The sequence below is a fragment of the Meyerozyma guilliermondii genome, genomic scaffold (genome assembly GCF_000149425.1).
Source record: "Meyerozyma guilliermondii ATCC 6260 scaffold_6 genomic scaffold, whole genome shotgun sequence".
NCBI classification, from domain to species: Eukaryota; Fungi; Ascomycota; class Pichiomycetes; order Serinales; family Debaryomycetaceae; genus Meyerozyma; species Meyerozyma guilliermondii.
In genome coordinates this window covers 2,841-29,172 of record NW_001809795.1, presented here as the reverse complement: position 1 = coordinate 29,172, position 26,332 = coordinate 2,841, and the positions used below count along the sequence as shown (strand labels likewise).

The following is a 26,332-nucleotide window of genomic DNA, read 5'->3' as shown; positions in this document are numbered from 1 at the left end:
GCAGCTTGTAGATGCAGTGAAATAAAGCTATGGTGTTATACCTATGTCCCATGGTATATGGTCTACTCATGGCCTACTCCCAGTGGTTAGGCTCTCTCGTTCCTGCCTGTAGGCTCCTCCCCCAATTCAACTTGCTGCGAATTTCATCTCTCGTATGGGCCTCTTTACGAACCTTAAAAAGAATCACCTCAAAAAAAAGGATGGCGAGCCAGCCTACGCCAGAAAACAGATGCCGCTCCCGGCTCACGTAGCCTCAGGCTTACCTGATCTTCCAATTCCGTTTCCTACGTCGACTCATCCTCAACTTCCAGTCGGCTGCAACGACGACGAACCAATACAAACCAACAATTTCTACAACAACTTAACTTTGGAAGACCAAACTTTTCCTGTTTGGACGCTTCCCTATTCGCTATGGATGACGAAAGATCCCGGACAAGACGTGGGCTTGGCATTGAACCACACCGAAGCCGCGCAACAGGTATACGGACCAGACCCCGATTCTGACCCGGTGCAGTTTTATTTCAACCCACCCAAGATCAAATCGTTTGTATTCACGGGTCGTGGATTTGAATCTGCTAGAATTGACCTCAGGAATCATAAAAAGATGTCGGTTACTGCCGAGATTGTGGGCTCATCTGGAAAGATAACCGTTCCCCTTGTTCAGGGAATGGGATTTATTACAGCAGTTTATGAGAGTATTGCTCCTGTGGTGGCGTCACAGGTCGGGGTACAGAAATTCGAGAAAGTTAAGTCGTCTTCCGGCACTTTTACCAAGTATAGAGTGGTCTTGTTCAACCAGGTAACTTGGCTGGTTTACAGTGACGATCTGGAACTTGGTCTTGCTGATCCAAATCATATTGTGGGCAGAAAAACCGGAGCTGTGGTTCAAATCTGCCGAGGTGATTCGAAATATTATGACGAAAGCGCAGGTAATTGGCCAACTAGTTGTGAACTTTCCTTCAATGGAAACCAATATCGATTTTCCTACAAAATGAACAAACCTGGTGTGGGAATTGTCTGGTGCTTGCCACATCACCAGCAAGTTCTTAGTGGAGACACCGCCAAACTGTTCACAAAATTGGAGTTGGACTCGACAACTAAGGGTGTGATGAGAGCATATGCCACTAACGAATTGGTGATGGAAGAGACTGAACTTCCTCAGAATATCAACTGGGAGTCCCCAGGTGCCCATTACTCATCTGAAGCGCTCCAGGCTATCAAAATGGCCGCTACACAAGAGTGCAAGGATGATGTAGTCGGTATGGCAAACATCGACTCCATGTACACTTCAGGCAAGATTCTTGATAAATACGCATACATTGCCTATGTGTGCCATTTCATACTAAAAGATGAAAGCCTTACCAATGAGGTGCTACCAAAGGTGAAGAAGGCGGTAGAAATTTTTGCTACCAATTCACAGAAAAATCCATTGACTTATGACAAAACTTGGAAAGGTATTCGGTCTACCGCTGACCCAGCAGCCGACTTTGGTAACGCCAACTACAATGACCATCATTTCCATTACGGGTATCATGTCCATGCCATTGCATTGATAGCTAAAATCGACAAACAATGGCTCCACGAAAAGGATGGACTAGTGCTCAATTATGTCACAGCCTTGGTTAAAGATTTTGCTAATCCTGTTGCCGACGGTAAGTTTCCCCAATTTCGGTCGTTTGACTGGTTTCATGGTCATTCTTTTGCGCATGGAATCTTTGCTTCAGGAGATGGAAAGGATGAAGAGTCTTCTTCGGAAGACTATCATTCTGTCTATGCCTTAAAATTGTACGCTCAAATTATCGAAGACAAGCTGTACGAGCAGTGTGCAAACTTGATGCTTGCAGTGATGCGCCGGGCAATTAATATGTACATGTTGTTCGCAGACGACAACAAAATACAGCCCAAGCGTATAATCAAAAACAAGGTTTCAGGAATATTGTTTGAAAACAAGATCGACTACGCTACATATTTTGGTCGTGGTACCATTGGTGACGAATGGATCCATGGAATTCATATGATCCCCATAACTCCAATGTCTTCCTACATGCGGAATAAGAAGTTTGTGCAAGAAGAATGGGACCTTAAAATAGCTCATATTATCGACCGGATTCCCGATGGATGGAAGGGTCTTTTAATGTTGAACCTGGCTATAATTGACCCCAGGCGGGCATGGAGCTGGTTTGCTGGAAACGACTGGCGGTTGGAGTTGATGGATAATGGCATGTCTCGAACCTGGTCTCTTGCGTACATTGCTGGAGTTGGGGGTGCGTGAGAAGGAATTGCAAAAGTATTGAGATTCAAAAGTAAAATGAAGCTGACCACAAGATTGAGAGTATAGTCTCTTTAAAAGTTAGCTAGAAAATGTCCAGTAAATGCATGTTTGTCTTTTTTCAGTATCTTTTTGATGTTACAAAATCTTGCATTTTCACATTTGAAGCCTAAAAGATGTTTCAAGAAGAAAATAAGTAAAAGGAAAGCCAGACTCTTATCAACAATTTGAAGTGCTAGAACGTCCTTTTTGCGACTTTTGGGTTTGTTTCATCTATACATTTTGTGAAATAAGGTGAGGATCTTTTATCGAAAAAGTGGGAGCAAGAAATTAGGGTAAACGATTTTGTGATGGTGATGCTTTCCATATTTTTCACGCTCTATATGTCAATAAACAAGTCAAGGCTTTAACTTGCTGCTTGATGTAAAGCTTCGTTGTAATGATCTCATTGGCTGCAAATCGTTCACTGCGTGTTCATGCAAGAAGGTTCACTTGCAGGTGTCAAAATGCATGAACGATAAAATGATCTCACAAAGCACTTTCATATATTCTATGGTGAACTTTCAAAAGTTGTACTTCCAGGCTTTGGCAATTTCACCTCTACGTGCCGTGGCCCCAGTTTTGGAGGAAGACCACTGGACTCCACCATCCAACGTAACAATTGACTCTCCAACTGTTGAATGATATTGGCATATTTTGGGTCATCGATCAAATTGTGAGCTTCAGCAAGGTCAGCAACCCTTGAATACAACTCGTTCTTTTCATAAAGTCTGTAGACAAAAGTATACTCCTTACTTCTGATGGCAATTACTCGACCAACAGTGACAATATCCTCATGCTGCAATCCCGATTTGAGATCATAAGGAAAAGGTGCAATTTCAATAATTGCATCCTCTCCTTTCAAGAAGCCTCCTTCCGAATAGACGTAGTCTTTGTGTGTGTTTGTTTCACCATAGAGTAAAGGAACCAAAGATTTACCATTGTGTGCAAATGGAGCTTCTCCCAACTGGGCAAATTCAAATAATGTTGGAGCTAGATCCACCATTTCACAAAGTGAGTCTACCGCTTTCCCTTTTGGCAAGTTTAAGCCACTCACAATTAAGGGCTCGTGTACAAGCTGCTCAGAAACACCGCTGGGCCACTTTTCTATCAACCCATGGTCTCCCAAGTACTCACCATGGTCGGTGCAGAATATCGTCAAGGTTGACTTTTGCAAGCCTGATTCTTCAACTTTGGAAATTATACGGCCTAGTTGATCATCAATTCGAGAGATCATACCGTAGTAGGTTGCTACTATTTCGTGCCAAACTTCTAGCGGGGTATCATTGAGTCCATGTTTCTCTCTCAAACGCTTCATATAAGCAGGTTCGTGTCCTGTTTTAGAATCAGTGCTAAGCGGGCTGGGAACTGCTGAGCGGTCGTACATCGAGAAATACGGATCTTCGACTCCAAAAGGACAATGGGGAAAAAATAACGGGAGAAAAAGTATCCATGGTTTACCACCGGTGGAAATTGAACCACCATTTACACCATCGAGCCATTTCTCTGCACTTTGAATTACAGCTTCGTCAAAATCCGCAATTGGATCTCTGGAGCCAGTATAATATAAACGACTCCAGTCTGTGGGGGATTTCTTGTCAAGATAATCTTGACGAAATCTGGTGAGTTTTTCCCTCATATCTTCAAAAAGACTGGCTTCTGGCTCTACTATGAACCCGTACTCATTCAAGCTTTCCTCCGAAGCACCCTCTGCAAAAATATCTCCTCTTTTTCCTACACTGACAACATGGTAATCGTTCTCTTTCAACGTCTTGAAAAAATTATCTTCCCACAGCCGAAGGTAAGTGGTAAGTCCTCGGTGCCCGGTTTCATGAGGATACTTGCCGGTGACTATAGATGCTCTGCTTTGTGAGCAGACTGAGTGCTGAAGATAGCAATTGGTAAACTTTACACCATTCAGCGCCAACCGGTCAATGTTCGGAGTTTTTATGGTGGTATTTCCAAATGCACCAACACAATCGTACCTCAATTGGTCGGGCATGTAGACGATGAAATTGGGTCTCTTGTCATAGCGAGAAGTCATTGACTATTTTGAAGTTAGTGTGAGTTATATAGCCACACTCAAATCATCGTGCGATGACGAGGATACTGTGGCTGAGATTGGTCGGAGATTGGGACGGACTTCGGCTGGTGAAATTATCTCAGGAAGGTTTGGCGCAGATATTAGATGGTACAATTATGGCTAGACTTTGAGCAAATGTCAAATGTAGCTATAATATTGAGAAAGTCAGTTTACGATTTCGTTTTAGGCGCTCTTAATGGCTGCAAATGAGAGAAGATTCAATTATTTCAAAGATCACACTGGAGAGCAATGGATGAGGAAGGTGGAATAGCAATATCTGGAGGCGACACTATCGCCACTTGTATGTTTTCAGCTGAAGATTCACATTTATTTTTCGTGGTTGAAGCATCTGTCTACCTTCAATGTACAGTAATGCGAACTGACCGGAGTACAATTATGTTAATTTTCACAATTCACCGAGATTGGATAATCGAAAACCGTAATCCTACCGTACTTCAATATCAGTTGAAGCCATCTGGGGATTCGAACCAAGCTCAAATCTGGTCAAAGATCAAAGATGACCTGGTCAAAAATTCGCTGCACTAAGCGAAATTCTCAGTTCGGATCATGAGCCTTTCTAACGGCACTCAAAATGATTTGGCGAGTGTCATGTATTCTGTCGTAGTAAAAACACTACTTCCCAGACCCCATCATCGGAATTTCTTGAAAGTGTTAGCGACGGTTGCAACCTGTCCGAATGAGGAAATCCGACAGGAGTGCATAAAACCGATACGATATTACCTCCAATCGATTAGAACAATTGTTCAGTGTAATGCAAGACAACGTATACTATAAAAAAGGTTTACAAAAGGAAGTATCCGACACCCATAGTTGGAGAAATGTCGAAAATAGCATGGCTTTTATGATCAAGTTTATCAATGCAAACCACTCGATTCTTGATGTCGGTTGCGGTCCCGGAACCATTACCAATGATTTGGCCAAAAAAGTGCCCAATGGCAAGGTATATGGCATTGATACTATAGAGGATTTGGTAAAATTGGGCCGAGAGCAAGCAAAGCAAAAACAGCTTGGAAACGTCGAGTATAAAATTGGTTCCGCAACCTCACTTCCATTCGAAGATAATACCTTTGATATTGTATTTGCTCACCAGGTTTTGCTCCACTTGCAAGACCATGTAAGGGCACTCGTTGAGATGCGCCGTGTTGTCAAGCCTGGGGGTATCGTTTGCTGTAAAGATGCTGACTTGAGAAGTATTCTGATCTATCCTGAAAATTTGGAAGAGCCTCTCAAATACTTTTTTACCGACTTGGTAACAGGCCCTGCTACAGTCACAGACGGTGGTAGAAAGCTTAAGAGCCATGCATTAAAGGCTGGTTTTGAAAAATCGAAAATTTCGTTTTCTAGTTCGGTTTGGAGTATATCGACTGATGAAGATCGGGAATGGTTTCGAAAATTGTATGAGGCTCGTTTGGACAAGGCTGGTGAGGGTACTAAATATACCAAGGATGACATCAGAAAGGCATGGAGTGATTGGTGTAAAAATAAAGAGGCAGTCATGATCATGGTTCATGGAGAAATAGTTTGCGAGAAGGTCAAGGAGCAGGAATGATTTGATTCATATTCCACATCATTTCCATTAGCCTGCCTCGCGTTCATGTCTGTCTTCAGCAAAGTTATTCTCCATGTCATAGTAGATATCCCGAAGAAACTTGTCTCCAGTGTTATCCAAAAACTCCCACATGGAACCGTCGCCGTTATAATTATACTTTCCGTCTCCAATTCCATACACAAAATCCGAGCTCATTGGACTCTTTGAATTAGTGACTCTTTGTGTGTTTGTCATGGAAGCATCACTCTGGAGCTGTGCTTTCAAATCTGCTTCATAGCCTAGATACTGATCGATGCCAATGCTTCCCTCGTCCAAAACCCCCATTGTAAAGTCACCCTGAGCCGTGGACTTGACGGGTGTATCTTTTTTTGCATCCTCCACTTTGGTCAAGACTGTATTGGCAATTCTTTCATAAGTGTCTCGGAACACCGAAGCAGTAGGAAAACGTTCAGCGAGAACATAAAGTGAACTGGAACACGCCGAAACTGTGTCGTAAATTAGTCGTCTTCTTTTCCACTCCAAAACCTTCACAGTGGTGTCAATCCACAAACAATATAAAAAAGATAATCCAGCAACGAAAACACAGTGCATTGCTAGCCAGGTATATCCAAGTTTTCCCTTGGAGTGGAGATCCTTATAGTTCATACAAATGGCAGAGGCAGATTGTGTGAACACCTTGAACCATTCTAGTAACCTTGGATTAGAGTGTTCTCTTAGTTTGGAGACTTCGAGCACTACCGGCCGCAAAAGAAGCACCATGGAGTTGTGGTACGAAATCTGCGACCAGTTATTCGTTTCAAAGATGGAAATAGGCTGAGCTTTTGCTGGAAAAGTTGTCATCCACTCGTTCAATTCGAGCACAATTTGGACCCTGGTGGTGTCTATCTCTTCGAAAGAATCCATGATAGCCACTGGCTTGTAGACAAAGGTGCAGATACTCGACTGGATTCTTCGTAGTTTGAAAACATGACAAGCTACTGCTATTTCTGGACTTTCCGTCGGCATCAACGCATCAATATCAACGTCAGAAATTCCAAACGGTCTTCCCAATACAATGCCATTGATTCTTTCCATACCATAGGCACACCAGAAGATTCTGTAGCGTAATTGGAGATTTGCTCTAGCTTCTTCGGCCAACTTTTGGTCCTCCTTATTACGGTAGGGCTGTCTATGGAGCCCCAAAGCCACGGCGGTTCGAATCGCCAAACCAGTGGATTGCCATATGGAAGAACCATCGGGCATTTTTTGTGAAAATGCCGATATCATTAAATATGCTTGGACGGTTCTGATGGTATTCACCTCGATTATTGGCCCAATAAACTCCATCGCTTTGTTATAGTAGACCTTGACATATGCTAGGGTTGAGAACCGGCTGTTGTTCGAGGACAATTGGGCTCCGATAGCAAAGATCATGTAGATGAAAAACATCTCTTCTGGGTCTTCTGAGTCATTTTCCATAACTCTTTGAAAGCACTTTTCAACCCACTTCCATTCCAAGAAAGGATACTGGCATTGCACTATTACTTTATAGCTGCTCAAGAATAGCTGGGCTGCTTTGAAAGATGGCTTGGTAAATGGAGGCTCAAATTCTTCTGGTTCTGGAGGAGTAGATATACCGTTGAATGTGAACAGACTTGCGGTTCGGCTTTCTTTCTTGTAGTAATCAATGGAATTTGTAATAGCTTTAGCAATGGAAAAGGCACTAGTATCACCCATAAATCTCGATTCAGCCCCAACACCAAGGGTAATATACCCTATTTCTGACTCCAAGTTTTTGTATTTTTGATTATGTTGGTTGTAGTCTTGGTTCTTGTGGATCAATGTCGGAGGCATAGGGAGCTCACAGGACTGTGGAGAACCTTCAGAAATTTCATTGTGTTGTAAAAGTCCTTCCAATTTCTCAATTGTCGCCTTTGAATGCTGGAGCTTATCAGCTAGCTCAGCTAGCTTTCCCTCGAGAGTCTCGATGTAGTTTCTGGGAATTATACGACTGGTGGTGATATCGTAAATCGTACATTCCGTTCCGGAGTTGTCGCAACCGCTGCAAACCGGATACTTTCCGTCACATTTTTTTCTTTTTTTCTTGCAAGCTGAGCAAGCAGCCATCTGGTGCTTTCCTCCCGACCGCTTTTTGGAGATACCGGATCGAGTACTATTGTCTTTGTGAGGATTTTGGTCGATTTGGTGGAAACCTTCACCCTCGGGTAATTCCACTCTAAACTTTAGTTGGTTGTAAGTCATACGGATCTCACTTCTGGTGCCTTCTAGACCTTCGAGAACCTATAGGAGCTGGTTTAGACCAATCTTGAAGAACGATAAATGCGGATCTTTTCGCATTGACAGATATTTTCTTATCGCGCCGCACCAGATCTAACGGAAAAATTCGCACCCAAATGGGCAACTGATAAGACAGAATGACAAATAACGGCTTTGAATATAGTGGACACACATATCCTTCCTTAAGTCTTAGTACACTAGACTCTCACCCAAATGTCAAAGTACCCCCAAACCCAGGAATTGCCTCCGCTAGGTGCTCTTTGCCTTGATTACACCGACGATATCCACCGGCCGCCGGGAGACCCATTGAACCCAGAGTCGTTTGTTTTCCCATTGGTTCACGAAAGAGTGAACAATGCTACTGTGCGCAATATTGTGTTTTCTGGGGTGTTGGACGAAACCTTAATTGACAACTTTGTTGATGCTTGCAACAAACTAGAAGCGAAAGGTGCAATTGGCGTTATTACGTCCTGTGGATTTCTCGCCCAGATTCAGGACCGTTTAGCATCCAAGATCAATATCCCGCTAGCATCGAGCAGCCTTTTACAAATCCCTTCAGTATTGGCATTTTTACCTCCAAATAAGAAAGTAGCCGTGCTCACTTTTGACGAAAAAGAATTAGGAAAATCCCACTTTGATGGTGTAGGTCTCTCGGAAGCGATGCAGAAGAGAATTGTTGTCCATGGCGCCAAAGATGGGGGCGAATTGAAGAATATTATCATTGAAGGTGGCCAGTATGTCATTGAAAGGTTTGAAGCGGAAATGATAGAATTGGCAAAAAAGGCAGTTTCACAAGACAGTTCCATAGGTGCTTTTGTTTTTGAATGCACTCAGATGCCTCCTACCTCGAAAGCTGTTCAGAAAGCATTGGGGTTGCCGGTTTATGATGTTGTTACTATGATAGACTGGTTTTACAGCGGATTGGTTTGCCGTACTTTTCCGGAGGATTCAAAGAAGAAAGACGGGTTGAGAATCAGGAAACGAAGTGCCAAGGAAAAGGACAGTTGAAGTAATACGCAAAGAGTCAAGTTGAAAGTAGCTCGATTGTTTATGACAATAAACCTTATCTCAACAACTCAGTCTCAAATGAAGAATTGTTCTATAATTACTTGCAGCTAATCTATTGGCATACTAACGATTTCAGCCTGAATTAAACAATAAGCAAACTATTTTTCGCCTATTCATGCAAGGAAAATACTTCCCTCACCGCTTTTCCGAATCTCTGTATACCCTTCTCCAACACATCTATCTCAGTCGCAGCGTATGTGCCTCGGAAAAAGATAACGGTACTTGGTTCCTCGTCTTTTTCTCTCACTTCGAACCAAGAGCCTGGAACGAGAATGGCTTTATTTTCGATAGTGGCTTCGTAAATAGCCGCTTCAACCGCCAACGGATCACTGTTATACTTTGTTGCAAATTCAGGGTGCTTTGAAGTGTCGAACGAAACGATGAAAAACATGCCGGCATTCGGGGCATTGATCCTTGATAAAGCTTCAGGTAGATACTTGCGGCAAAAGTCTATGGCCAAATTCCTCTTCCAGGTGTATTCTACACGCAATGCCTTCAACCATTCGATGTAACCTTGCTGGCCCCACCTTGATAACGTTCCGTAGATGATAGACGAAGAAAATCCAGATGGAGTCTGGAATGTGGATTCAAAGTTGCGAAGAAATCTCTCCATGAGCTTTTTCTGGCAAGTGATCCAGCCAAGACGGGAACCTGGAGCGAGCACTTTCGAAAAAGAATCCAACCTTACCACTCTTCCTTCGGTATCGAAGTTCAAAAATGACGGAACCATCGACTCGAGAAATTCCGAATTGGTCAAGCTCTTGGTGGAGGAACCTCTCTTTTCTGGGGCTACATACGGGTCCAATTGAAGGAAATAGTACGGTTCGTCCTCAACAATTACCAAGTCGTATTTCAGCGCAATATCGTAGATATGTTTCCTTCTTTCACCAGAAATACAAATGCCAGTAGGGTTTTGTCCCGTAGGAATACAGTAGATTATTTTAGGCAATTTCTCGCCCTTAGCCTTCATTTTAAACAACTTTGATTCCAACTTTTCCGGTAGAATTCCACTTTCGTCGACATCCATTGGAACTAGACGAATTCCTTGCAGAGCCGCAGTTTCCATAGCTGAAGAAAAAGAGTACTTTTCGACCAAAATTGAGTCATCCTGATTGCAAAAGGTACGGATACAAGCATCCCACGACTGCGTGTTGCCCACAGTAGTGGCAAGTTCCCATTCTTCGTATGGGATCTTGTGCACCACTTTGGTGTGTTCAATCAAAAATTGTCGAAGAGGAGCAGGGCCAATGGCTACAGCATACTGCAACGACGCCGAGAGTGGAATGTCTAGGTCGGTTGAATCCTGCGAAACTGTAAAAGATAGCTGATTTTCAGCGGTGGAAATAGCACTCAAACCACCTTCAAATGGGGGCTTTCTGGTAGAGGCGCTGACTGCTTCCCACGCGAAGTAACTTGGCAAGGGCAACCCACCGGCTAGGAATCCAAAATTTGGCTCATTTTTGTAGTGAACACACGATTTTAATTTGGAGCCTTTTCTCGCTTTGGCTTGTTCAGATAGAAGATGCGAAAGATCGAGCGGCAGCATTTGAATTGATAAGCAATTCGCGATCGCACACTAATAAAATTGAGAGCGAGAACTGATACTTTAATGATTCGAGAAAGTGATCTCCAAGGCTATTTGAATTAAGACTCTTTCGATGCAATTGTTGATTAATGACGCTCTCGTAACGTATTGGTTACAACAATAAGGCGGAACCTTCCTTATCTTATTGGTAAGTCGTAAGTTTCCGGTGTCGCAAGTTTCCACTTTCGGAACGTTATCAGTATAAATACGGTAAACATTACCAGTATTGCAATAGTTCATGTCAGAATCGAAACCCAAACGTGTTGCTAATTGGTACTGGAGGCGTGGGTACAATTGTTGCCTATGGAATCTACTATGTTGGCAAAGCCAATATCGACGTTGTGGTTCGTCGTGATTACGAAAAAGTGAAAAATGCTGGTTGGAACATCCATTCTGTCGATTACGGTGAAATAGAACACTGGAAGCCACACAATGTTTTCGAAAGTGTTGAAGAAGCGGCCAAAACAGGCAATATATACGACTTTATCGTCATTGCGACAAAGAATTTGCCTGATATTGTTCGTGTTGAGGACCTTTCTGCCCCGGTTATCACTCCAGAGGAGACAGCAGTGGTATTGATGCAGAATGGTTTCGATTTGGGAAGACCTTTTGTTGAAAAGTACCCAAAAAATGTGTGTATTTCCGGTGTTTCTCACATTGGTTCTCACAATCATAATGGTGTAATCACTCAAACCCAAAAAGACAAGTCTTTGATCAGTTACTTTGAAAACCCGAACCTCTCTAAAGAGGCACAAGAAGGAAAAACGATGGAGTTTATCTCGCTCTACCAAAACGAGAAAATTGACTGTACCTATTTTCCTGATGCCAAGTGGTATCGATACAGAAAATTGGTTTACAATGCATCCTTGAATACCGTAGCGGCTTTGACCGGTGTGGATACCGGAAGGCTCCAGCTTTCGGGCGGTTTGGAAGCGGTTTCTATTCCTGCCATGCGTGAAGTTATTGCCATTGCCAAGGCTGATGGAGTGGACCTTCCCAAAGATGTGATCAATTTGGTGGTTCATTCCGACGATGGCGATTGGTTTGAACCATCTATGCTTGTTGATGTCAAAAAAGGGAACCCCATTGAATTGGAAGTGATTTTGGGTAATTTGTTGACGGTTGCAAAAGAGTTGAAAGTGGACACTCCGGTGTTATCTGTTGTGTATGAATTGTTGAAGGTGGTGCAGTTTAGGTTGAAGGAGGGATGCAACATAGTTTCAGTTCCAGAAGAGAGACCGGTAGACGACAAGTACTTTGAGTGAATAACGAAGCACGAAGTGTGGAGGAGAGCAACAGAATAGAAAAATTACAAGAAATCGAGTATAACAATTAAAAAACTACGAAGAGGTCCAAAGCAATAGATCTGGTTAATATATGAGTGTCATTGAATGATTCTGAGAGTCGTTATCAACTATTATAGTTTACTTAACTCTTCTTCAGGACCGATATACCAGTCTCTTGGAGTAGCCATCTTGACATTTTGTAAAGCTCTGGGATCCTCCAAGCCCCAATTGATCCGGTTTAGAGGCTCTCTTTTTCTGGACCACGAAAACAAGTCTGTCAAAAATGGATTTTCTTCTCCATAAATGATGTCTTTGATATGGTCGCCCAACACTCCAAACATCATGAAAGCATGTCCTGAATCTCCAGCGCCCACAAATAACGACTTGTCTTCGTAGTATGGGCAGTACGAAATGAGAAAATCGTTGTCTTCTGTGTCTGAATACCAGCATAATCTTGTAGCTTCAATTTTGTCGATTTGAGGAAGATGGGTTCTGACAAAATTCTTTATCAACTTTAAGCCAAACAATGGAACATTGTTCTCACTTTCTGGTGTGTACTTGGTTTTTACCTTGGAATTGAGTCCATTGGAAGGGTTTGTCCACTTAATTCCTCTGTATCCAATTTTCATATATCCACCCGAAGCGCTCACTGGAAACCCATATAAACCTCCCATGGCACCATCCCGCACTTTGTAGGTCCAAGAAGGAAAATTATTTTGGTCAAAACGCTTCAAAAGCTTAGGATCGGTAATCTTTACAAAAGCAACAGTTCCCCCAGTCGCTTCGACTTTTTCACCTGCTTCTGGGACGTATTAGGGCTGTCCAGGCACCCATCAAACAAATCACAAGTTTTGAAAAATGGCAATTTCCATCTTTTGTCTTGATTCCCACGCACTTCTTGGAACCTGTAGACTGGTTGTACTCCACCAACAACTCTTGGACCTCAGTACCCAAATGAGATTTGAATCTTGAACCTCCAGTTCGAGCACACAAATGAAGAACCCATCTACACATTTTATCCGCAACCATTGTGCCTCCAGTGGTATCTAGGATGCCTTGTAGCTTGATTCCGCGGCTCTTACACAAAAATGGGTCGACCGAGTCTTCACTTAAACCTTTTTTCAAAGCTTTCTCGGTGGCCCTTGGGTCGTTAATGTCAATGGTTCCATCTGGCATATTCTCCAAAGTTTCCCTTTCAAAGTCAGGAAGCTCGTGCTGGTCTGTCAAGTGCACGTTTCCCGAATTGATATACACTGGCTCACCTCCTTCAAATCCTTCTTCTGCAATCATGCGATTCCATTCGAGAAAGACGTCTCTACTGGCAAGTGACATTTTCTGATAATGGGTTTTGTCGCCATAAGAAGACCGGAAGATTTTGTTCATGTCCGAAGAGGCGCTGTCACACCCTTTGAACCAGCTGTAACTTTGGCTGGTGTAGTCGTTTTTGTCGAAAAGATGGACATCTTCAAAGCCATCTTTCAAGAAAGATAACGCCGTGGAAAGTCCATAAACTCCGGCACCAACAATAATCACTTTATCTTTCTTACTGGGAGGAGGCATTCTGAGTTTCTGGGCCGCTATGTGTTTTCTAAACTTTTAAGTTCAATACGATATTTTTGGGTTATCTTAAATGTCGATGATGATAGTCCCGATTAGGCAGGTGCTGAATGTTCCGCTATCGCGCACCTGATAGAACGGGAATTTGCAGCCAAAGATATTCTCATTGTCTGAATTATGAATCAGAGTCAGTTATCTTCTACTCTTTTTTTAATTCGTTCTATATTCCCTGATATGGATTTTTGGCGCGAATAGCTGCCCCATACTTGTAAAAGTAAAATGGAATGGGAATCATTCCCAATGCAATAAACCCGATCAACGATCCTCCCCAATGGACACCCAAGTTTTCAAACAACTGTTTGGCAAATAAAGGAAAAGAAGCCGCAAAAACTGATCTCATAAATGTGTTTGCAGCGATTCCAGAAGCGGCGTATTTGGTGTATGTATCCACCAAGTAGTTTAGGCAGCCTTGGAAGATGATAATGAACCCATATCCAATGGCTACGATACCCAAACAGGGAATAATCCAGTGGATATTGGCGGTCGAGGTCCAGGAAAAGAGGAATATTCCAGCAGGCATCAACCAACCAAAGTACATCAATGGTAAAAACCTGTCTTCTGGCACAGAAGCATTTCCATGATTTTTCCTTCCAGCCAAAAGAACCGAAGATATGTTTCCAAAGCATACTCCAATGAAAAGCGCTATATTTGGGAGTGAAGCAATTGTGCCCTTCCAGCCTCGGGTCATGGTGAAGGCTGCTGGCATGGTGGTGATAACAATGTAGAAAACGCCATAAACGTAGCTGGCAAATAAGACGATCACGAACACAATTGGTGTGATTAACATGGCGAATGGTCTAACCAAATGCTTCGTGGCCACGTCCTTTAGGTCCAACTGCCACATATCGAGCTGGCAATGCACTTTCCAGTCGCCGGAACTGATTCTAATTTTCTTGGCTTCTTTTTTGGTTAAGACTGGAGTATAGGTTTCGTCCAAGACAAATTCACAGAAAAAGTATAGCACAAGACTCAAAAGTCCCGAAAAGTATTGCGGGATTCTCCAGGCTCCCAAACTGTCATTGCTGTACATCATAAGTGATGCAACTATGGGACCCATACTGGAACCACCATTGACCAATTGACCATAAAATGCAAAATATTGACCTCGAACAGTGGTGTCTGGATACAAATCCGCCAAAACTCCCCCGGCGCTAACTATGGGTGCTCCAGCACAAAATCCCGAAAGAAATCTGAAAATCATCAAACTGGGGACATTATAGCTGGTCGCGACCCCAAAGGTGAATGCACTGGAAATGAGCGTGGGGACCAAAACGCCGAATTTTCTTCCGTAGACTTCAGATAACGGCGCAAATACCATTGGACCAAAGGCAATTCCCAAGATATAGAGAGTGCTGGTGAGTAAAGCGACTTCTCTGGAAATTCCAAATTCTTGGTTCAACAATTCAGTAAATTTTTCAGCCGAAGTGGTGGTGGAGTTCATTTGCGCTCCAAACGTCACCATGCCAAATAGCGCAGTGTGGGCAAATTTCTTGCGACAAGACCAATTCGCTGGCTTTTGAGGGCTGTCTGGATCAAATACAAGAAGTCCCGATTCGTCTATGGTGAAATTTTTTGGTAGTACCCCATCCAAAGTCTCGACCGAAACCGATACATCTTTTTCACCAATACTACTCATTGCATTTCTGGACACGAAGTCAAGTATATGAGATGGAGCTGGCAATATGGACACTATGGACCGGAGATTTGGCACTTGCCCGATCCGGAAGCCGTAGACGCATTGGTTCGCAGCCCTGGTGCTGCGGTGCGATAACGGCGGAAACATTCGCAGTTTCCGTATTCAACCTCTTTATCTGACTCAGCTCTGTATTATAATCACGACGGCAAGATTCGACGCTATGATCTGAGCTTTGGATCCGTTCTTATCGTAACTAGCGTCTCAGTATTTAAGAGCTAAGTCAGAATTCTTTGAAGTCAGAAATATTCAACCCTTTACGAATGCCAGACTCTACAAAGAAAACCAGTTCAATCCACAATATCGTCAGTGTGGGTGACGGCGAATATGACGACGTGGACAATGTGATTTCGGCAGTGGTTTCTCCAGGCGGAAGAGAAGTTGTCATCGACAAAACCGATGTGGACGATGCCATGGAATATGTTATGGACATTAAAGAAGTGGAAATCGATCCCGCCATCGAAAAAAAGTTGGTACGCAAGGTCGACTTTATGTTGTTGCCGCTTATTGCCCTTCTTATGTCGTGCCAGTTGATGGACAAGACCACCAATAGTTATGCTGCTCTCATGGGGTTCGAGGCTGATTTGAATATGACTTCCAAGCAGTACTCTTGGGTTGGAAGTACGTTTTATTTCGGGTATATGGTGTTTGAGTACCCTGGTACGATGATTCTCCAGCGGTTTCCACTTTCCAAAGCACTAGGAACCGCAGTTGTTCTTTGGGGAGTCGTATTGATGCTTCACGCTGCGACACAGAACACCGCTGGTTTTTTGGTTTTGAGGTTTATTCTCGGTATGTTTGAAGGAATGATGAACCCTGCTTATATGATGTTGGTGTCGCAATGGTGGAAAAAGGAAGAACAATTCATGAGATCGTGCCTATATGTTGGTTTGCAAGGATTGGGTACACTTATTGGTGCTGGAACCGCTTACGGATTGTACACCCATAGAGGAATCACTGGCCACTCGTTTGCTTCTTGGAGATTGTTTTACATCATTACTGCTTGTATCACTATTCTTTTGGTGATTTTTGTCGTTGATCCATATTCCTGATATTCCCACAAAAGCTTGGTTCTTGAATGAAACCGAAAAGAAGTATATCGTCCAAAGAATCAGAGGAAACCAACAAGGTTTTGGAAACCACCACTGGAAAAAAAACCAGGTTATCGAAGCATTGACTGATCTTCCTAGCTATATTCTTTTCATTTATGGTTTTACCTATGCTTTGGCCAATGGTGGTTACAACAACTTTGGTAGTATTTTATTGCACCAAGATTTTGGATTCGGAACCGGTCAATCCATGTTGATGAATATGCCTGGTGGAGGAATCGACGTTGTGTTTCCTCCTTTTGTTGCTTGGGTATGTTACAAATTTTTGAAGAACCGCCGGTTGGTGGCTGCAATAATCGTCAATGCTCTCGTTTTTGTTGGGATGTGTTTGCTCAATTTCACAACCCACAGAGGTTCCAAATTAGCAGGTTACCTATCTTTCTATATGGCAACTGCTGTTTTATCTTGTGTCTTTTCTATTGTATCTTCTAACGTTGCTGGCTCATCAAAGAAGATTACAGTTTCCACCATTTATTTTATTGGTTATTGTGTTGGTAACATTGTGGGTCCTCAAACTTTTACTACGGCGCCATACGTGGGTGCAAAAACCGCCATGTTGGTGTCGTTTGCTGTGGGCACATTTTGTTTGATGTCGTTGCTTTTCATCTATAATAAGAGAAACACTGATCGTGATGCTCGAAAAGAAGCTTTGGGAAGCAAATATGTGGTTCCGGAAAACATTGAGTTTTCAGATTTGACCGACAAAGAAAACCCGGAATTCAGGTACTCTTTATAATTTTTAGAAATGAAGAATTTTGCAACTTTTGAAAATTTTGAGAATTGACTGGAAGAAGGTTTCATATACAAAAATTTTTGAAAATTTTTGGTTGTTTTGGTTGTTTGATGAGATGTGCATACGCTAATCATGAATTGCATACTTGCATTCAACCTGCATCCAGTTTCGGCCAGAGTTTCTGAAATATTAAATGCAGAATACTTGAAATATTATGTCTCGAAATTTCATTGATCTCGCTTGGTTCAAGTATTCAAAAGCAATCAAAGTGATTTATACTCTACTGTAAAAAATGTCAGTTATAAGAGTAGTAGTGAACCTTCCCCACAACATGTCTCGGAAAAGCCGCATACTCGTATGCATGAAACCTCGTATCTTGAGCCTAGCGAGCCGCACGGTTGCAGCATTACAAGTAGGAAAGCTATAGTCTCCAACCTTTGAAACACTTATAGACCGAAAGGGTCCCTACTATGCTTCTGGATCTTGATACTACATAAAAATACTAAACATAATTATATTCAATTTCGCTGACCAGCTACTACTTTAAGAAACGAACAATGTGATTCAAAGAATCTCTGTAGACGTATAACGCTGTCAAGCAGTACCAGATGAAAACCCCAAGACATGAAATAAGGTGCATACCAAGCATATACAAGTTCAACCTAATCCTTACCTGTGAATTACTATATTGAATGGTAGCGATTACGACGGTTGTCCATATTGCAATACCGATCACCTGAAAAGCTGCATAAAAGAACCAGATGTAACCCGGAATCCTATCATCAGGTCCCCGAGAGAATCCGGGAAGTGCCCAGCCGCAAAATAACAGGAAATAAGTCAAATAAACAAATACTGCCTGGTGCGCGAGCATAAAATCAGTTTCCAGATTTTTGGCCACAGTTTCTTCAGTCTTATTTTCCTCCACGGTTTCTTCAGTCATATTTTCCTCCACAGTTTCTGCAGTCATACTTTCCCCCAAAGTTTCTTCAGCCACTTTTTCCCCCATTTGTGATCGGAATTATCAAAGGTGCGCTGCGAAGCCCAGTCTATAAGTAAACGTATTCGACAAACTTCTGCTAAACCTAGAGTCGTGAAAAGAAGTTGTAGCTTCCGCAGGTCAAAGCACCTTAAAATTACTATTCAGCGTCCAACCTACGTTTATCTTCTCTACACACTTTCTTATACTTTCCGTATTCTTCATTCTCATTCCATTACTTCCTCATACTTTCTGTAATTTTTTCTTGTCTTATCAGTACAGCCGTACACCCGTACACCAGCGATATAAAATGGCTGCAAATTCGCGAAGCAGCTTTCTCTTTATCAATACAAGTTCCAATTTGCACAAACACATTTATTGCTCAGCCATCTGCTCAATACAAGTACATTTAAATGCCCGTGGGTTCTAGTCTACCAGGATCTAGTTCTAATCGCTTAGTTGCATTCACAAGCTTCTAGACTAGAATCCGTAAAGGGCCAATCGAGTACAATGACTTGACAAGTTTGATTTCATCATGTCAAGAAATTGTTCTCTAAAGATGAAAACCAGCAATTATCGATAGTCAGAACTAGCATTATTCATGACACGCAGCTAACAATTGCCAATTGCAATAAAGGGACAAATAAAGTTTGGTTCTGTGGTTGGAGGATCATTGCCAAACCACGTGTCACAATGCACATACCAAAATAATAAGAGTTGAGGAATCTTTCCTACTCGCTCCCCGCAATCACCCCACAACAATTTACTGTACATCCTTCATAAGCGACTGCGCTCCGGACCAGACAGAGTCCGAATTTTCAAGAGATTGGGAATACCATCTGCAACCTTGAAGGCTACAGAAGCCAACATTACCGTTATATCCACCTACGCTCCAGCTTTCCAGAGTTTCGGCCAGAGTTTCGGCGGATTTATTATAGTCATTTCTTCCATTGGTGGTGTGGTCATTTCTCTCATTCGTGATCAAGTTAAGTACAAAGCAACAGGCTTTGAGTATCTAGCCCTTATAGTGTTTTGTATGCTTTTAATTTCAGATTTAGGCATTTCCAGCTATTGTTTGTTCCCCATTTTTTGGACTTGTCTTTTGAGATTCCGGAACGAGATTTTTTTCGGTGAGAATGTGGGGAAATATATTTCGTACGAGCTCTCATGTAGTTATTACTAATACGCAAATCAGGCAATACCGAATCGGATTAAAATCAACATTTCATTTCATCATTAATATCAAGTTTGTAACTAGCAAACTTGGTAAGTGGAACTTTTCTCTCAAAAAGGATATCCAATTCCTCGTAGGTGCGGTCTTTGGTTTCTGGTAGACGGAAAATTGCCCATATGAGAGTAAGAAAGCTGGTTCCGAACCATATGAAACCTGTCCTTCCTTTCAATCCCAAATTACCAGGATTCATGAAATATGGCTGTACCACCTGAGCCGTCAACTGACAGAGAGTGTAGGCATTTCTTCCAATTGCAATCGATTGGGATCTTAACCTGGTACTAGAGACCTCGCCCAAAATGGTGTACGCTAAGGGTGCAAGAGTCAAGACAAATGATACAACCCATCCAAAGATGCAACCAACTTGTGCCCATGCTACCAGTGGGTTTTTGTCTGCTGGAGTCTGTAAGATTCCAATTAGTAATAGAAAGATAGTCATAAAGGAAATACCAGTAATGTAGATCTTTCGTCTGCCAACTTTTGCAATAACGAACCACGAAACGAAATTACCAACCCACGCAAGTCCAGTGATACCTAAATTCAAGTTGTACGTTTGTGTGCTATTCAATCCCACCTGGGAGAAGAAGTATGAAGGAGAGTAAGCAAAGTTGTTACCTCCCAAAACTTGCCCTGCAAGGGACATACAAGCAATTTCTGTTCTCTTTCTATTGGGACCTTTGAAACACTCGACATATGATTTCCAACCTTTGAAGCGATCATCGAACTCAGACGCTTGTTTCAATTCCAATTCATTGGTATCGATTAAAAGTTGCAACTTCCGCTTAATGTTTGGGTGAACAGCCTTCGATGAAAGTCTCTTCAATGACTTTTCTGCATCTTCTACCCTTCCTTTACGAATGAGCCAGTAGGGTGAATCAGGACAAAGTAAAGTCAAAATAAAATTGGGAGGTATCCAGACCCATTGTATAGCAAAAAGCAACCTATAAGCCCATTGAGTAGTGTTGTTAAGCATAGCTTTCAACACCGCCGCAGCAATGATTTCACCAGTAGCCCAGCACATCATAACGTACGCCGATAAGAAACCACGAAGAGGCAATGGGGCAACTTCGGAAGCATAAATCAACCCAATGACGCAAAAGAACCCCCAGGGAAAGCCATTGAGAATTTGACCAACAAAAAGCATCTCGACATTTCTGGCAAATACAGTGACGAAAATGAACGCAGCCATGAAGAACAAGTTCACAATGATGATTTTTCTGTGTCCATATTTTTCAACCAAAACTCCATTGAATGCCAATGCAATGATTGTTCCAATACTATCTCCACATCCCAAAGCACTCTGCTAGGGTCCAGTGATCTCATACTTCCCGGGAGAGATCTCTTTCCCGTACCTTTTTTGGAAAGATGGATAAGCGAAGAGAGACAGAATAAGAATATTGTCATAAGCTTCCATCAAAATCGTTCCACTCATAACTAGGGACCAAAAAATGGCAGGTTTGTAGTCTTTAAGAGCTTGTTTTGCCAGTAAAGCATGCTCTTCTTCGGTAGCTATCCTAGCATCTTGCAATAACGTATTTTCCTTGGTGGTGAAAGAAACTTGAGAGTTAGTGTCTTCTACCACTTCTACGTGGTTCACCTTGATCTTTTCATCCATTGAAAGCATTGTATTGGAGAAAACATCAGAAAAGTGTCCATTTATATATATAGCATTGTGGAGTTTGCAGCCGCATCAGTGCGACGTACCCCACATTCTCGGAGCGGATCTGCACCCCAACACGATCATGCATATGTGAGTCCCAATGCGAAATCGGTTGCAAAGGATTGCGAGATATGAACCCGATGGAGAAGTGTTGAAGAACAGGGGGGACAATGTAATGGCATACCCCTCAAATCTCTTAAACTTCGCCAAAATTACGGGTTGATTAAAGATCACTTTGGAGTGAAAGAATTAAAATGTCCATGTACAAACTATTTCATGAAACAGGACGCTTGGACTTTTTGACTTCAATTGGAAATGAGCCCCGTATTTTCTGGACTCGGATATTGCCAGTTTATGGAAGAAGTTTGCTTTGCAAAGTATACCGAGGAAATGAGATTACAGCAGCCGTTGGCTATCTCAACTCTTACTAAGTCAAGCCAACCGAGAGAAAAAAACGTTGCTGAGGAACATGAACTCTACTGTCCGTTTAATTGAGGCGGCAGTGGCATACTAAAGCTACTGGTTCCAATGTAATAATTGAATGCCTTGCAGGTGGACCTCTTTTGTGAGACTTTCGGTGACGAAAATGGAAAAGTAGAAGGGTATACCAAGAAATTGAATTAGCTCACTAAAATTGTTCCCGAGCCAAGATACAAAAAACTTTTGGACTATTTCATCGAAAGACGATACCAAAACGGAAAGTTTTACGATGACGAGGCTTGGGGAGATACCTACAGACCTAGAGATTATGACCATCTTCCTGGGGTTCATTATGACTCCCATTGGCCGGCTCCTAGAAGCTACTGGTACTTGCAAGCTGTTAAAGAAATTAGAGCGAGCTAGGGTAATCTGGTTAATTCATAAAAGTCAATTATAAGCGTAGTGGTCCTCTACATAATTAAAAACTAAAGAAAATTCAATTTCACTGACCAACAATATAAGTAATTTACATGAACAATTTGTAGTTGTATTATGATAAACAGAACCAAATGAAAACCGATAAACATGCTGCAAAATACAAACAAACCATAAATATGCTGGCATGGATCAGCCCTTTTGGCTTCTTATACTTAATGGAACCGATTAAAATGTCTATCCATATTCCAGTACCGAACACAAGAAATAATGCAGAAGATATCCAGACATAACTCGCGATCTCTTTATCAACATTTTTCTTAAATGCCACGGCGCCGGGCAGTGAACAGCCCCAAAGTAACAGGCATAAAGTCAAAAGACACACGGTATTCTCGTGGAGACTAACTTGCTTTTTCAGATTTTCGGTTTTCAGATTTTCGGCCATAGTTTGTTCAGTCCCCACAGTTTCTTCAGTCAATTGTCTCACCATGAACGAAATACTCAAAGGTAAACTGCGAAGCTCAGGTTTAAGTAAAAGAATATCCAGAGCCGTGAAAGAAATTGTAGCAAGTCAAAGCACCTTAAAATTACTATTGCAGCGTCCAGTCTACTGCAATTTTATAATTCCTATAGGTAAGATAGTGTAAGCAAAGGATAAAAGCAAGATTCAAGAATATGTTTTTTGAAGGAAACTTTAGGGTAGATTTGTACGAAACAAAATGGTTGCGAAAAATAATTTTGGTCAATGTACTCAATTACAGCGAATGGGTGTTGTTAATGTGCATGTGTACTTGTATAAGTGTATGTGTACTTGCAACCCAATAAAATTCTGGCAGACCACAAAAAATATATGCCCTTAACCTATATGCCTCCGTCCGTAGCGTCCGTGCGAAAATTATATATGTCCCCGAAAATATACTAGTTGAAATTGGTTGCGGATTCTATTGAAAACGTCCTAAAAAATGTAAAGAACCTTTGTAGTTGTATTACGTTCGTGAACGGAACACAAAGAACATGATTAAATATGATGCAAGGCAGAGACCAAGCATAATAAAGTTCCTCAATCGTTCTTCTTCACTTGGCCTTCTCCTTGACTCCATAGGTTCAAAGGAATGGTATACAGGTTCTAACCATATTACAGTACCGAACACATTAAAAGCTGCATAACAGAACCAGATATAACCCGGATCTTTCCATCGTGATCTTTCACCGGATCTTTATAGATGATGGGAAGACAAAAGCCTATCACTAACAGGAAAAGAGTCAACCCTACGGCTGTCTCCTGCGAGAGCCTAATACACTTTTTCAGATTTTTGGACGTAGTTTCTTGAGTCATTTGTTCCACCATTGTGATTGAAATTATCAAACGTAAACTGTGAAGCTCAGGTTTTAAGTATACGTTACAACCAAGAGCTGTGAAATAAAGTCGAAGCTTCGCAGGTCAAATGCACCCTAAAATTACTATCGCAGTGTATCGCAGCTTCCAGCTTACTTCTGCAATATTTATACTCAATTCTATCCTATACTTTCAGTTTCATTATTCTTTCCGTTTCCATCATTCTTCTCAATTTTCCTCACTTCTTGTTTCCTTTTTCTCCCAGCGAGCCGCACGGTTTTTTACGACTCAAAGACGAGAGCAAAGCTGGCTGTTTAATCTTTGATCTTCTATTTCAAAATGGGTCACTTGACCCATTTATGCCCTACATCAAGCACATCATGCATGAGGAACCCAGGTCGCAGATTTGATCTTCCATTTGTTTTAGACAGTCTAAAATACAATTACTAAAGAACATATTCAATTTTCCTTGCTGAATAAATAATGTAAAGCAATCTTGTAGTTGTTATTTTGCTACGCAGAACCAAATGAAAAACGCAAATAATGAAAGAAAGCACATAACAAGTACAATGGAGTTATGTTCTTTCGTTCTCTCTGACTCGTTATCTTCAAAGGAAGTGACAAAGGCTATCCATATTGCAGTACCGATCACCTGAAAGGCAGCAGAAAAGAACCAGATATAACCCGGAACCTCATTTTCCACTGATGCCGGAATGGGAAGAAACCAGCCGCAAACTAACAGGAAAAAAGTCAAAGAAAACGCTCTCCCCCAAATATCAAATTTCGGATTTTCGGTCAAATTTTCCCCCACAGTTTCTTCAGTCATTTGTTCCACCATTGTGATTGAAATTAAGGTAAACTGTGATAAAGTCTCAGGTTTTAAGTAAACGTTACAACCAACGTGAAATAAAGTCGAAGCTTCCGCAGGTCAAATAATTTTAAGGGATTGCAGCTCCAGCCTTCTGCAATATGTATACTCAATTCGATCCTCATACTTTCCGTTTCATTATTCTTTCCGTTTCCGTCATTCTTCTTAATTTTCCTCATACTTCTAGTTTCCTTTTTCTCGTGCAACCTCGTATCCCAGCGAGCCGCATGGTTTTCTTTTACGACTCAAATACGGGTAGAGGAATTACAGTAATATACAATTACTAAAAACATATTCAATTTTCCTTGCTGTAAAACGAACAATCTTGGTTGTATTAGCTTTCTCCGTGAAAGTAAAGGAAAAACGCAAATGATGAAAGAAAGCTTACACCAAGTATAATCAAATGTGTTTCAATCGTTCTCTTTGACTCCTTTTTTTGAATGGAAGTGACTAAGATTTCTATCCATATTGCAATACTGATCACATGAAAAGCTGCAGAATACAACCAGAGATAACCCGGAATCTCACCATTGTCCCCCTGTGGCCTGGGAAGAAACCAGCCGGAACCTGACAGGAAAAAAGTCAAGAATAACGCTCTCACCCCAATATCGTTTCTCAGATTTTCGGGCATAGTTTCTTCAGTCCAATCTTCCCACTCAGTTTCTTCAGTCATTTGCTCCATCATTTGTGATTGAAATTGTACCCTGTGAAGCTCAGGCTCGAAGTAAATGTATACGACAAAAATTGTGCCAAATTTCGAGTGGTGAAAAATCGTGGATTTGATAGTAAAGCACCTGACAATTGCTATCGCAGCGTTCAGCTTACTTTTGCAATCTCTATACTCAATTAGATCCTTATTCTTTCTGTTTCCTTCATTTTCTCTTGTCTATTATTTTCGTAATACTTTCTGTTTACTTTTCTTTCCGTTTCTAATTCCTCTCTTTTCATCCATTTCCCGAATCAAGATTGCTGAACACAACCATTTGTGTAAATGTAGAATTTTGCAACTTTTGCAAAATTTGAGAATTGAGACTTGAAAAGTTTCTAATATACTCAAATTAATAAAAAGTTTTGGATGTTTTGGATTGTTTAATGCAGTGTGTAGAGATGTACATACGCTAATCATGAATTTCATACATGGTGCATTGCGTAATTGACGCATAATTGCATACATGATACATGAGTGCATACGTGATACATATTTGCATACATGATACACAATTACATACTTGATACATATTTACATCTCTCATCACCAATTTACAACCTTTATTACATTAATCTTTAATCATTCACAAAACATTATATCCCAAATTTATCACGAACTCTCAACCTTCTTCTTCAAATCTTCATTCAGATTCTCGAAACCCTTAAGTGTGCTGGCCTTAACCAAATAAAGTAAAGGGGAACTAAGAATTCCAGAAAAATCTTCACTTTGAACAAGTTTGGTTTTGGTTCCATTTTCAACACTTATGAACTCGTATTGGTGATGACCCTTAAATATGTATTCAGAACCAAGACTTCCCACCCAGGCAAATTTGGTATCAGAATTCTCGACAATCTTTGGCTTGAATTGTTGTTTACTTTTACCTGGAGGCGTAATCTCCACATTAAGGATTGACCCTACTTCTTGTGAGTCACCTTTTATTGATGTCACAAACGAATTCCATGAGGGATACGATTTAAAATCAAGGAATACCTCCTTTACTTTTGAAGGAGGCGCGTCAATTATAATGGAGGTTGAAATCTTTGTCATGTTTGTTGAATTGTGGCAAACTGTATATTTATATAGCAAAAGATTTAAGCCACCAACCGCGTCCTGCATGGAACATGACGGAATGCAGTAAGCAGGTTGCAGTAAGCAGCTCGTAATGATGCAGAATGGGTTGAAAGATTTGAAGAGATTAAAGAAGGAGTGAAGTCAGCTTGAGCTTCGTTGCGAGGAAAAGTAGTCATTTGGTTCTTGTGCAATTGCATGCACTCCACTTGTGAATTGAGATAGCTGCATGGAGAATATTGCAATACAGCTGCACGATTTGCGTTTTGATCACACTTGAATTGGAAACCTGCAGCGATC

The 26,332-nt window shown here is 41.6% G+C and overlaps 16 protein-coding genes across 16 annotated transcripts; 6 read left to right on the top strand and 10 right to left on the bottom strand. All coding sequences in view use genetic code 12, as the record gives it.

Annotated features, from left to right (window-relative positions):
* Positions 1 to 154: 154 nt before the first annotated feature.
* ACF2 (Acf2p) lies at positions 155 to 2,272 on the top strand (the record flags this gene model as incomplete). Its single annotated transcript, XM_001482621.1, has 1 exon — positions 155 to 2,272. The coding sequence occupies one exon, from the start codon at positions 155 to 157 to the stop codon at positions 2,270 to 2,272; it is 2,118 nt and encodes a 705-aa protein (XP_001482671.2).
* A 547-nt stretch (positions 2,273 to 2,819) lies between these two features.
* Positions 2,820 to 4,352, bottom strand: PGUG_04625 (uncharacterized protein; the record flags this gene model as incomplete). Its single annotated transcript, XM_001482620.1, has 1 exon — positions 2,820 to 4,352. The coding sequence occupies one exon, from the start codon at positions 4,350 to 4,352 to the stop codon at positions 2,820 to 2,822; it is 1,533 nt and encodes a 510-aa protein (XP_001482670.2).
* An 811-nt stretch (positions 4,353 to 5,163) lies between these two features.
* PGUG_04624 (uncharacterized protein) lies at positions 5,164 to 5,961 on the top strand (the record flags this gene model as incomplete). The annotated part of the gene is made up of 1 exon (XM_001482619.1): positions 5,164 to 5,961. One exon carries the CDS (start codon positions 5,164 to 5,166, stop codon positions 5,959 to 5,961), a length of 798 nt encoding a protein of 265 aa, XP_001482669.2.
* A 27-nt stretch (positions 5,962 to 5,988) lies between these two features.
* PGUG_04623 (Zn(II)2Cys6 transcription factor) lies at positions 5,989 to 8,202 on the bottom strand (the record flags this gene model as incomplete). The annotated part of the gene is made up of 1 exon (XM_001482618.1): positions 5,989 to 8,202. One exon carries the CDS (start codon positions 8,200 to 8,202, stop codon positions 5,989 to 5,991), a length of 2,214 nt encoding a protein of 737 aa, XP_001482668.2.
* A 249-nt stretch (positions 8,203 to 8,451) lies between these two features.
* PGUG_04622 (uncharacterized protein) lies at positions 8,452 to 9,246 on the top strand (the record flags this gene model as incomplete). Its single annotated transcript, XM_001482617.1, has 1 exon — positions 8,452 to 9,246. The coding sequence occupies one exon, from the start codon at positions 8,452 to 8,454 to the stop codon at positions 9,244 to 9,246; it is 795 nt and encodes a 264-aa protein (XP_001482667.1).
* A 169-nt stretch (positions 9,247 to 9,415) lies between these two features.
* Positions 9,416 to 10,852, bottom strand: PGUG_04621 (uncharacterized protein; the record flags this gene model as incomplete). Its single annotated transcript, XM_001482616.1, has 1 exon — positions 9,416 to 10,852. The coding sequence occupies one exon, from the start codon at positions 10,850 to 10,852 to the stop codon at positions 9,416 to 9,418; it is 1,437 nt and encodes a 478-aa protein (XP_001482666.2).
* Positions 10,853 to 11,157: 305 nt separating this feature from the next.
* Positions 11,158 to 11,916, bottom strand: PGUG_04620 (uncharacterized protein; the record flags this gene model as incomplete). Its single annotated transcript, XM_001482614.1, has 1 exon — positions 11,158 to 11,916. The coding sequence occupies one exon, from the start codon at positions 11,914 to 11,916 to the stop codon at positions 11,158 to 11,160; it is 759 nt and encodes a 252-aa protein (XP_001482664.2).
* On the top strand, positions 11,470 to 12,156 carry PGUG_04619 (uncharacterized protein; the record flags this gene model as incomplete). Its single annotated transcript, XM_001482615.1, has 1 exon — positions 11,470 to 12,156. One exon carries the CDS (start codon positions 11,470 to 11,472, stop codon positions 12,154 to 12,156), a length of 687 nt encoding a protein of 228 aa, XP_001482665.1.
* Positions 12,157 to 12,308: 152 nt separating this feature from the next.
* On the bottom strand, positions 12,309 to 12,851 carry PGUG_04618 (uncharacterized protein; the record flags this gene model as incomplete). The annotated part of the gene is made up of 1 exon (XM_001482613.1): positions 12,309 to 12,851. One exon carries the CDS (start codon positions 12,849 to 12,851, stop codon positions 12,309 to 12,311), a length of 543 nt encoding a protein of 180 aa, XP_001482663.1.
* A 118-nt stretch (positions 12,852 to 12,969) lies between these two features.
* Positions 12,970 to 13,737, bottom strand: PGUG_04617 (uncharacterized protein; the record flags this gene model as incomplete). Its single annotated transcript, XM_001482612.1, has 1 exon — positions 12,970 to 13,737. One exon carries the CDS (start codon positions 13,735 to 13,737, stop codon positions 12,970 to 12,972), a length of 768 nt encoding a protein of 255 aa, XP_001482662.1.
* A 217-nt stretch (positions 13,738 to 13,954) lies between these two features.
* Positions 13,955 to 15,577, bottom strand: PGUG_04616 (MFS transporter; the record flags this gene model as incomplete). Its single annotated transcript, XM_001482611.1, has 1 exon — positions 13,955 to 15,577. One exon carries the CDS (start codon positions 15,575 to 15,577, stop codon positions 13,955 to 13,957), a length of 1,623 nt encoding a protein of 540 aa, XP_001482661.1.
* Positions 15,578 to 15,750: 173 nt separating this feature from the next.
* On the top strand, positions 15,751 to 16,539 carry PGUG_04615 (uncharacterized protein; the record flags this gene model as incomplete). Its single annotated transcript, XM_001482610.1, has 1 exon — positions 15,751 to 16,539. One exon carries the CDS (start codon positions 15,751 to 15,753, stop codon positions 16,537 to 16,539), a length of 789 nt encoding a protein of 262 aa, XP_001482660.1.
* A 247-nt stretch (positions 16,540 to 16,786) lies between these two features.
* On the top strand, positions 16,787 to 17,332 carry PGUG_04614 (uncharacterized protein; the record flags this gene model as incomplete). Its single annotated transcript, XM_001482609.1, has 1 exon — positions 16,787 to 17,332. One exon carries the CDS (start codon positions 16,787 to 16,789, stop codon positions 17,330 to 17,332), a length of 546 nt encoding a protein of 181 aa, XP_001482659.1.
* Positions 17,333 to 17,867: 535 nt separating this feature from the next.
* Positions 17,868 to 18,335, bottom strand: PGUG_04613 (uncharacterized protein; the record flags this gene model as incomplete). The annotated part of the gene is made up of 1 exon (XM_001482608.1): positions 17,868 to 18,335. The coding sequence occupies one exon, from the start codon at positions 18,333 to 18,335 to the stop codon at positions 17,868 to 17,870; it is 468 nt and encodes a 155-aa protein (XP_001482658.2).
* A 1,187-nt stretch (positions 18,336 to 19,522) lies between these two features.
* On the bottom strand, positions 19,523 to 20,725 carry PGUG_04612 (uncharacterized protein; the record flags this gene model as incomplete). Its single annotated transcript, XM_001482607.1, has 1 exon — positions 19,523 to 20,725. The coding sequence occupies one exon, from the start codon at positions 20,723 to 20,725 to the stop codon at positions 19,523 to 19,525; it is 1,203 nt and encodes a 400-aa protein (XP_001482657.2).
* Positions 20,726 to 25,573: 4,848 nt separating this feature from the next.
* Positions 25,574 to 26,080, bottom strand: PGUG_04611 (uncharacterized protein; the record flags this gene model as incomplete). Its single annotated transcript, XM_001482606.1, has 1 exon — positions 25,574 to 26,080. One exon carries the CDS (start codon positions 26,078 to 26,080, stop codon positions 25,574 to 25,576), a length of 507 nt encoding a protein of 168 aa, XP_001482656.2.
* Between the last annotated feature and the right edge of the window lie 252 nt (positions 26,081 to 26,332).